General features: G+C 51.3%; 1 protein-coding gene across 1 annotated transcript in view; it reads left to right on the top strand.

Annotated features, from left to right (window-relative positions):
* The first annotated feature begins 1,915 nt into the window (after positions 1-1,915).
* Positions 1,916-10,725, top strand: part of tenm2a (teneurin transmembrane protein 2a) — a 76,112-nt gene continuing 67,302 nt past the window's right edge. The window contains exons 1-2 of the mRNA XM_076043396.1: positions 1,916-1,964; positions 5,626-5,886. Of these exons, the coding sequence (XP_075899511.1) occupies positions 1,916-1,964; positions 5,626-5,886 (310 nt within the window). The remainder of the gene's footprint in view (positions 1,965-5,625; positions 5,887-10,725) is intronic.

Raw genomic sequence — 10,725 nt, 5'->3', positions numbered from 1 at the left:
TCAAGTAATTAAACCTGAGATTTAATCCTGGAGCAGAAATATAAAAAAAGAAAAAAAGAAAATGAAGTGAAATGCTTTGAGGTGGTGCTGAAGCGCTGCGCCGCAATGTGCTGAGCAACCAGGCTACATCTGAGAGGGCCTTTCATTGGCTGTGAAGAGTGATGGCAGAGAGGGGGGGGGGTAAAGCTCCCAGACAGACTCTCAGTTACACATCAAAGCGCCGGCCGCTGATACAATCATCTCTTCAGGCAGCCAAAGTCCGACTTGCGTAATTAAAACAGGTCCGTCCAATCATCCTCTCATCTCTTTACTCATTTTCTCATTCCCCGTTTTTTTCTTTCTCTCTTTCTTTCTTTCTATTCCTGTCTAATAACGAAAGAGAAGTGATGGAGGAGACGAGGAGCAACGGGCTCCGCAGCTCCTCCCCGGATTGGCTGTCGGGCTCATTTGTTGCTTCTCTTCCTGCTCCTGCTTCTCCTCCTTCCACTTGTTTTGCGCTGACAACAACAGGTGCGCGTCTTGTCCCGCCGCTGCGCTGACGAGAAAGGATAGGCGGCCTGAATGAAGAGGGGGGGGGGATGAGAGGGGTGGGCTGGGTGGTTGGTGGGTGGTGGGGGGGGTGCAGGAAGAGAGATGAGATGGAGGAGACAGACTGTGCTGTATAGATAAATAGAGAAAAGGGCCCATTGTGTCAGCAGCTGTCATCGCTAAATAGCCCTCAGATCACTGTCGCACGCTATCACGCACACGTGCAGCGCGCCGTGCGCACGCGCTCCGGCGGCCCGCGTGCGTGCGCACTGATTGACAGCACCCCCACCCCCACCCCCACCCCAGTCCAACATCTGTGCTGACAGCAGCCATGCTAATGAGTCTTTGCACGTGCCAGCATGGGTGTGTCGGTGTCTTCTTCTTCCTCTTCTTCTCCCCCCCCCCCCCGCCCCCCCCCCCCCTCCAATCCCTCCCCTCCCTCCCTCGCTCGCTCGCTCTTTTTCCCGCGTCGCGCCCGTTCAATCATCCCGCCACTCGCTAATCTTGTCGCGCCACCCATCCATCGCCAAACCACCTCCTCCGTCATCGCAGCAGAAGAGCGCGCTGATTGCGTGAGCGGCGGCGGCGCGGCGGCGGCGGCGGCGGCTAAAAGAAAAAAAAAAGTTTTTTTTCTTTACGATGGCGGCAGAGCTGTGATTTTTTTTTTTTTTTTTTTTTTGGTGTACATGTTTATTTCACCACCCAGGTGTGGCGCGCCTTTTTTTTTTTTTTTTTTTTTTTTTTTGCAGGGATGGGGGAGGGAGGGAGGCGGGAGGGGACGAAATAGATGAAGAGATGATGAATGGCTCTCGTTAGAGGGGTAATTTGTCTCTCCTTGTCTGACTGGGCTCCAGCTGTCGCTCCATCCCTCGCCTCGGCCCGCTCCGCGCTCTCCTCGGCCCGCCTCGCCGCTCGCTCCTCACCTCAGCCAGATGGGTGGAGGGGGGGGCAGGGGGGATGGAGGGGGAGGACAAGGACGAGGAGGAGAACGGGCAGGTTTCTCCCGCTCCTCACCTGTGGTCCCGGAGCACCGTTACGGGGACGGCGGAGCAGAGCGGGTCTTAACTGGAGTGGAAAAGGAGTGTTGGCTATCGAGTCTTGACGGAGCAACAGGTGGAGATCATGAGATGAGTCATGGCGGCGAGTCTCCACGCCCGCCGCACAACAACCTTCCTCATTACTGGGTCCCTCTTTTTTAAACAAATCGCCAGGAGACTTCGCTAATGCCCGCAACACTGACGCTTTCTTTCTTTCTTCTTTTTTTCCCCTCCCCCATGATACACTTTTTTTTTTTTTTTCGTTGTTGTTCTCACCAATCAACACTTGTTGAAGAGCGAAATCGCCTCCCAGTACGACATGGAGGACCGGAGGGGGGCTCGGCGTACAGATGGCCGGCAGGAGGAAGGAGGCGACCGGCGGCTGGTCCGCGGAGCCTCGTGAGCTCATCGCCTCCCAGTCTTTGTTCTAATAACACAAAGCAATTTCCACTGACCTTTCTGCGAATGTAGCGGGCAGAAATGACTGAGTTAAGGATGCCCCACAGCATAATTGCTAAGGAGATTAAAGTTCCCTTAATTGCTTTTGGCCAAGTGGTGCAATTTTTTTTTCCCCTCCCTCCCTCTGTCCCTCACTCCCTCTCTTTTTTGTAATTAAAGTGGTTTCAAATATTAATAACCACTCTGGCGTATGCGCGCGAGGCCCCGTGCGCACGCAGACGCGCACTTGTGTACATGCAATAAAAGACGCGTGGCGGCGGCGGCGGCGGCGGATCGGATGCTTTTCCGCACCCGCGGATGTAAATGTGGTCATCGAGCCCTCTAGGCTAGTGGGCCGCGACTGTGACGGTCCCAGACTGCGTGGACTTATAGCGTGCATAGGAGTGTGCCGGCTTCGAGTGCAGAAGAAGAGCAATTAAAATTCACATTTAAAGGAATGTAAAGTGAGAGTAAAAGGCGACGGCTGAAATTCAGCGCGAGTGGAGCTGCGTTCAAATCCGAAGGGGTTTTAACGCTCGCGCACTAAGGAAAGTCTGAGGGGGGGGGGGGGGCGGGAGGGGCGGGGGGAGCTCATTTGCATACGTTTTGCAGCCTCGTCAGCACTGTTCTATAGATCCGGTAAAATATGCAAAAAGCTGAAACGCCATCAATCGAGGAGATCGATTTATTTCGGATCAATGGCTCTTTTTCTCTTTTTTTTCCCCCCGGTTGCCTCCACTTTTCTCCCTCGCTTCGGCCTTTTCCCGCCCTCCATCGTTCATCCTTTCTACTGCCACCGCCTCACCCCCCCCCCACACACACACACACACACACACACACACTCGTAACTACTCTCCTTCAGTCCTCCATCCCTCTTTTTTATTCTAGTTTTTTATTGCCAATAAGTTCTGTCAGCTCATTGCTCCTCGGCCGGTCACCCGTCCCCCCCCCCCCACCCACTCCTTCCCCCCCTCTTCCCTGTCCTCTGCCCCTGTCCGGTTCATCACTCCGTCGCCCTCCCTTCCCTTCATTCCCACGGTCACTCACCCACCGTCCTCCCCCCTCCCCTCTCCCCTTTCTGACCTTGTTGTCTCTTCCACGCTGGCCAATCCGTCTCCTGACTGTCCCTCTCTCCCCTTTGGATGGCCACAGTGTTTGCTCTGCCACTGTTTATCCATTTTTCTCTGTTTGCTTTGATGAGATTGACCGGACACACACACACACACACACACACACACACACACACACACACACACACACATACCTAAACAGAAGACAAGGCCTGCTTCTCTCTGGGGTGTAGTTAACGTGGGGGCGTGGATCGATCGCAGCTCTAGTTTCCATGACGCAAAGCTCCAAGCCGGAGCAGTTTGGACAGCAGGACAGACGCATTACTCCTCCTCCTCCTCCTCCTCCTTCCTCCTCCTCCTCCACGTCCATCCAATACGTCTCTATAACTCAGCGACAGCACCTGAGCTCGGCGGGCGGGCCCCGGTAATTGACGCGCTTTATTTTGGAGGGAATACAAACGGCGCCGGCGTCCAGCAGCTTTGCATCAGCGGTCCTGATGCAAGCAGGCAGCGTTGCACCTTCTCGTCGGGGAAGGCGGCCATTGATCGCTGCCCCCGTGCTGTTTTCCCCATCGATGTTCAGTCTTTGTGATGAGAGGATGGATGCTGTCACATTAACGTCAAAAGGAAGAGAAAAAAAAACCCACATTGGTATTCTAGGGCCGGGCCAAAGTTTGAAAAATAAATAATGATGTGAATGGAACAATGATGAATGTTCTGCTATCTCGTCTTCTTCTGCTTCTTCTGCTTCTTCTTCTTCTTCTCAGGTTTTTTTCCTGTAACTTTTCCCTCTTTCTTCTTCGCAGCCCCTCCGTGCTCTTGATCTATGTGAAAAGAGAAATAGAGGTTTGATAAAAGAGGGACCGACTGCAAAGCTATGCATTGCAATTTCTCCATTTTCCCAGAGACTTTTTGGGGTTTTTTTTTTTTTTTTAGTTGGAAAAGAAAAAAATGGAAGAAGTTTGTGAAAGTTTGGACGGGCGTGCTGATTATTTTCTCCGCCCCTTTACGCATTTTACTCGCGGAGGTGAAGGACAGGGCTTCACTCAGGAGAACAGCTTTGTTTATTGAGATTTTAAAAATAATAATAAATTACCGGCGCCCGAGGCTATCATTTAAGGCACGGAATCAGTGGAAAATAAGGGAATATTAGCGTGTCAAAGTGTCTATTTGGTTGCCTAATTAGGAGTCGTAATAACCTGAGTCCTTGGGTGGATCGGCTGGACTCAGTTGGCCTCATTCCTACCGTATTGTTGATTGATTGAGCTGCAAATATGGGAGATATAATTATTCTATATTTTGAGCCGTCTCTAAATAGAATTTATTAGATTTGTCTTTGTCCTTGATTCCGAATCTTTGGAGAGTAGAGTGAATTCTTCACTCCATCCCCGTCTTGCCGCTCACTCTCTGGTGTACGGGACAGCCTGATTGTGTCCACGCGTCCCATGGCTCCCACTATTTAAAGACTTGGCACTTCACTTTCTTTTGTCTTAGCATGTCGAGGACAATGGTACGACAGTGGAAGTGAAACTTCAAACCAAAAAAAAAATTGTTTTTTTTTTTTTTTTTTTTCCCGGGTATTTGACAAAGCTCACAAATGAAAGGTTCGTCGGTGTCGAAGCCTTTCGCCAATTGATTTTTATGAACGACGAACCTCAGCGGGCTGATTTTCATTTTGTTTTTCATTTTGACCTCTCTGCCGTCAACAGGAGGAACGCTGTACAGCGTCTTTACGTTCTGATTACCATGATTGATTTTGCTGTCTGCGTGGGAGGGGAGTAACAATGCACATCCCCAGACACGCAGAGGGGAAACGAGTTAAAACTATAAGAATGCTTCTTTTTTTTATATATTTATATATCATTGCAAGGTGCAACATTTCCATGAGCTATTTCCAGAAAAGCTGCAGTTGTCTGTATAATGAGTTCTTCAGTCGTCGCCAGTGTTTGTATCTAAGCTGCTGTGCGTCACTACGACCAGGGGGAGGGGGGTTTGGGGTGGAGGGAGGGGGCGGAGGGCAGCTCCAAGAAGCAAGTTGACAGAGTGAACTGACTGACACCCAGAGCTGAAAGACCCTGCATTTGCCCGCAATTAAATTCGTTGACAATCCTGAAAACCTTCATTTTGCTCCTGTAGTTTTAATATACTGCGATAAAAAGTGCCAATGTATCATTTTTTTTTTAATTTATTTATTTACTTGTTTTTGCCGAGCAAAATGAATATTTAAAGGCACAACACAACACTGAGTGAACCTCAGTGAGTGTTGATCCAGCGGTAGTGACCCCCTTAGCGGAGCAGGCGGTCCAAACAACAACGTTTGTCTCCATCAAACACGGCAGTCGACAACAATATGAAAATAATATTAAAAAAGCTTTTTGCTCCGACGGCGTTCAGAGGGTGGACTCACCCTCTGAGGAGCGTCTCAGTGAACCTGCTTCAAAGGAGAAGGCCCCGCCCACTCACCTCACTGTCAGACATTGCCATCTGTTTTGTCTGTTTGTAACGGCCCCCCCTTCCCTCCTCCTCTGCCCCCCCCACCCCCCTCCCTCCAGGTCGCCCACTCCCTCCGACCTCCTCCTCCTCACTGCTCCCTCCGCCCCACCCGTCTGCCTCCTCCTCCTCCTCCTCCTCCTCCTCCCCCTCCACCGCCACCGCCCCACACCACCACCACCACCACCACCCCTCCCCCGGCCCGTCTCCGCCCATCAGGGAGTGCCAGGTGCCCCTGCTGGAGAAAAACTCCACCCACTCCCACCTGGAGCCCCACCCGGACGACTCGTACTTGCTCCGCCATGCCCAGCCCTTGGCCACGGGTAAGAGCGCTCTCCTAGTCACCCGCCCTCCGCCCGCTCACTCGCTCCAAGTCCGTCCGTCGGCGTGCGCCTTTTTTGTGTGGCTGACCACACAAAAAAAAATAAAATCCATTGTAGCTCAAATTAAACATCAAGTCTTTAGTCACTTAGAAACTAAAGGGACTCGAAGTGCCCCTCCAGTTCCCACTTTTGAGCGTTTGAATGTCGGGAGTGATGCATGTTCCAACATCTTAAAAGCTGTTTCACATTTATTGCAAAGCTTAGTTTTTGTTTTGTTTTTTCTATGTGTCCACTGGAAATCTGGTTTTAGGAGGCAGGGCTGCAATTCAATCACTGTCCAATATGAAGCGTAAACAGGTGACACTGAATCCCCCAGGAGTGCAGTCAGAGGAAACACTGATGGGGGTTCATTATTTATTAAAACAACATTTATTCTGAAATTATTATTATTATATTATTAATGTGCACATTTAGTCATTTCTTGTAGCAATTTGTTGATTTGTTAAAAAATTGGATTATTTTGATAACAAAGTTTTCATGATAAATTTGAATGAAGCTTTAGTTCTGTGGACAAAATATTTGTTGCTTTATTTAAAGATCATGCCATGCATGTAGCCTCGGCCTCATGTCGGTGCAGATTGTCAGCATATTACATAATCACAGATTTTCCCCATTTTTTGAAGTGGAATCGTATAAAATGAAGTGTGGAAAATTCCACAAATTTACTCCATCAAATGGAAACCTGCACACCGCGCACCAGTGACACGGGGGAGCACAGCTGCGACACTTTGCACGCCTCGTATCGGCTCCCGCTGCGCTGTGCACGCGCACACGCACGTGCGCTCTCATTTTCCGTGTGACATTATTAACCTGCGGAGAAAGTGAAAGGTAAGGGGGACGATGATGAATTTCAAGTGGCGGCGGGAGGATCCCGGCAGCGGCAGGCTGACGCCCTGCTCGGCTTCCCTGGCACTGGGATTTTTTTGTTTTTTTGTTTTTTTGTTTTTTTGCTCTTTCATCAACAACCGCTCTCCTGTTGGCCGTTGAAAGGCCCGACGTGCTTATATCAGCACCTTGGAACGATCCCTCTCCCCCCTCCTCCTCCTTCTGCCGCATGCGCACGTAAACACGCGCATAAGCGGCGATCACGAGCGCGCACGCATTTGTTCTCAAACAATTAGCCGCGGTGAGGCGAAAGCCTCCTGCCTGCCTGCCTGCCTGCCTGCCTGCCTGCCTGCCTGCCTGCCTGCCTGCCTCTCCATTGCTCACAGCTTCCTGCTCTTCCTCATTTCTCCATTCCTCTGCGCATCTGCACTTGTAATCAGCAGATATATTTAGCAAGAGGCCTGATGGGAGGGAAGGGGTGAGGGGAGGGGTGGGCAGAGAAGTCCTAATGCGATTTTTGGTGGAATACAATCTATTGTTAATGGCGTTAGATTCTCCTTTGATCCAGTATAAATCTTCATTAGGGAAGGCCCGGGTCCCAGGTTCAAGAGCAACGTGATTAGGAGGCTTTTAAAATGACGTTACATCAGCCGTCTAATTGGTTTACTGTTTGCTGGGGCAACATCAATCATTAGCCCGGTAACCGCACAGCAAATAAATTCGCTCTGCCACTGACACCCTAATGGCAGACGCTGGCAAAGAGGGAGTGCGAGGCTCGCAGGCACGCTCTCTCTCCCTCTCTCTCTCTCTCATTCTTGTTCGCAAACACCCACACTTTCTGTTCTGGGGTTTCTTCTCGGTCTCTGCTGAGCACCAACAGACAGAGACAAAGAGAGATGGAACAGAATGGCGAGGAGGGGAAAAAAATAGAAGAAGAAGAAGAAGAAGAAGAAGAAGAAGAGGGGCGGCGGGAAGAGGCAAATGGGAGCAGACACGGAGGAAAGGCAAACTTTGACTTTTGAAGTTGTTTAATGAGACGCCTTGCATGGGGGGGAAAAAATCAAAAAGGGGCACAAGATAAAAAAAACATATTCCGGGGCAAAAGAATGGGAAAAAAAATGGGCATCAAAAAATAGACGGAGGAAAGTGCCTTTAAGAGGCGTGGAGACCAAAAGAGCGAGCCAGCCAAAGAGCAAAAGTGGCACTGTGAATAAAAAGGGGTGAAGCAAAAGCTGCGAGAGCTTTAAGACTGGTAAAAAAAAACAAAAAAAAAACAGATACAGATACAGAGATAGACGGGGGAGGGGCCAGCGAGAGAAATCGCAAATTGCGACATTTTTCAGCGAGGATCTAATGGTTGCACTGCGAGTCCTTGGCTTTGGGCAACCATTAAAAATCCACCCTAAACGAGTTTGGAGTGGCAGTCTGGGGCCCTGCAGAAACGCACCCTGGCACGCGGGGAGGACACGGGAGGGGGGTGTGATGGGGTGGGGGGGTGGGGGGGGGTTGAAGGCTGAGAGGAAATAAAGCACCTTTAACACGACACTGTTTATGCATATGCCGCGCGTGTTGCTTTGTGTGGTCCTGTTGAGAGTGGACGCTGGGCAGGAAATGAGCCTCACTAAGCCAGGCAGAAACTGACCACAGCGAGATAATCCTCAGGAAGCGGCATGCTGCGAGCGTGCGCTTTTCTTGTTTTGTTTCTGTGTGTGTGCGTGCGTGTGTGTTTTGTGCGCGCGCCTCTCGTCAGGTGGTCCGCCATTACCCGAGCTAACAGGTGGACAGACATGACTTGTGTTCTTAGTGAAGCGTGACAGGCGAACGGGAACGGAACGGCGTTTGCCGAGGATTGGCTGGGAATTGGGTCTCCGAATGTTTACGTGGGAATACTGTCTGGCTCAGAGCACCTGTCTGGGAACGCTCCCCCGGAACGCCGCCGAGAGCTGAGACGGCCAAACAGAGCGTAGCAGATCGCTCCTGGAAAGAGCTTGCTCGCGCTAGCGCTGTCTCTGGCCATTCATTATGCATGGGGAATGCTAAAGCTATTTTTAGCGCGCCCCCCACGTCCCCCACCCCCCTCCACCCCCAACGCCCCAAAGTGGCTAGCTATCTGCTGGCAGGGAAGCCACCTCAAGTCACTGCTCGGGCGATGAATGTTTAATGTCTTTGTTGAAACAAATCTAGCGAGGACGCCGAGGAGCAACGCAGATGCGGCGCCTCCTTCATCACCGCTAATATATATTTTTTTCTAGCTAATGGTGACATTTGTGAAACATGGGGAAGGGCAGGAATAATTTGCAGCGTGCCGGCGTGCGCATTTACATGCTTCTTTCTGTATGTTTGCATACATGCGTGTATATGCTATTTGTTTTGCATAGGCACAGGCGCGTTCATGCTAGTTTGTTTTCCCGCTCTTTCTAATGACTCTTCTCCAGCAGATTATTCCTCCCTAATTAGACAGAGACGGCTAGCCATGGCGGAGGCGGACTGTGTGTCAGTATGTGCACACGCACACTCTTACTTAGCCATATTATATATTGTGAGCTCGCAAATGAACACCCCCACCCCTCCCCACGTATAGGCTCACCTCAAGTTCTCCTTCCGCCCCGCGCGTCCGCCGAGCTCGGAGAGGAATGACAAATGAGGAGCGCATGACACACTGAGTCAGAGGACGGAGGAAGCGGCGGTGGCACAATGGGTGACCACGCTACCTTAAAGCGGTGGCGGGGGCGGGGAGGGCAGGGCAATTTGCCGGGCGAGAAAGTGCACGATAAACAGCGGCGATAAGGGGGCTTGAAAGGAAGAGATGGAGAGACGGAGGGGCAGGGAAGGATGGGCGGAGGACGGGGGGGGGGGGGGGGGGGGGGGTTCAGCTCTGCAATGATCTCCTTTTTAAACAATGAACGGGCACATTTCTCCTGTCACTGTTACCAACAGGGAATGTCAATAAAGACTTTCGCAGCGTCCAGGCGCTGCAAAAACGAAACCAGATCGTTGTTCCTAGTTAGCAAACTAGCATCCTCCTGCGCCACCCCCCCAACACCCGACACACGCTGGCACATACACACACACACCAGCTCGTGTGACTAAAGCGGCCTCTTGCTGACACGCGCCTTCTGGGGGGGGGGGGCAGCGCTAGCAGACAGGCTAATGCCTCTCTGAATTGGCAAGAATAATGAACTTCCAGGATTTAGACTGAGCCAGACCCACCAGCTTATGGCTTTAGTGTCCTCTTTGTGGTCGCAGTGATAGAGTGTGTGTGTGTGTGTGTGTATTGATGGCGGTCGGGGGGGGGGGGCCTTGGACAGCATAAAGTGGGTCAGCGTCGGTCTGAGGGTCTCAAAGCTTCTGCGACAAAATGTCGCTGCGACAACAAACGAGAGGGAATCTTCCCTCGACCGCCGACCCGCTCCAGTCGATGGCGGCGGTGGCGGAGAGGAAGAGAGAGAGGAAGGGCAGCAGATGTATAAAGAGGGGGGGAGAAACTGCTTCCTAATTGCTGCATGTTTTTGTCTTTTTATCAGAGCGGGTAAAAAAAAAAAATGGGCGTCCCCTGTTGGTGTAAGTGAGGATCGCACATCAGCGACCGGCCGGTTCTTCCGGCTCGCTCCTCCTGCCTGAACACACTGGAGCCATTTACCTCCAGCCCAGGCTGGATCATGTGACTGCAGAGGCCAAACTAATTTGTCTCTCCCCCCCCCCCACCCCCATATGAAGAACAATGGAGCCCCGTTCCTCGGCCTCGACGTTCGGCCGAACTCCATCTCTCTCGGCGCGCTTGCATCTTGTTTTTTTGTTTTTTTGTCTGTTTTTTTTTCATCGTCAAGCTCGGCGGGTTCCCTTTACAATGTCTACGGGAGAGTAAATTCCTTTGACATCGCTCCGCCGTGCTGTAGCAGAAAACAAAAGAAAGCAATTTGTCCCCGATCATAAATATTTTGCATCTAGAGAGAC

This window comes from Nelusetta ayraudi, unplaced genomic scaffold (assembly GCF_046127955.1).
Source record: "Nelusetta ayraudi isolate G7.1 ecotype Tasmania unplaced genomic scaffold, CSIRO-AGI_Nayr_v1 ptg000075l, whole genome shotgun sequence".
Classification (NCBI taxonomy): Eukaryota; Metazoa; Chordata; class Actinopteri; order Tetraodontiformes; family Monacanthidae; genus Nelusetta; species Nelusetta ayraudi.
Note: the sequence above shows the minus strand (reverse complement) of the source record. Positions and strands in the feature narration are given on the sequence as shown.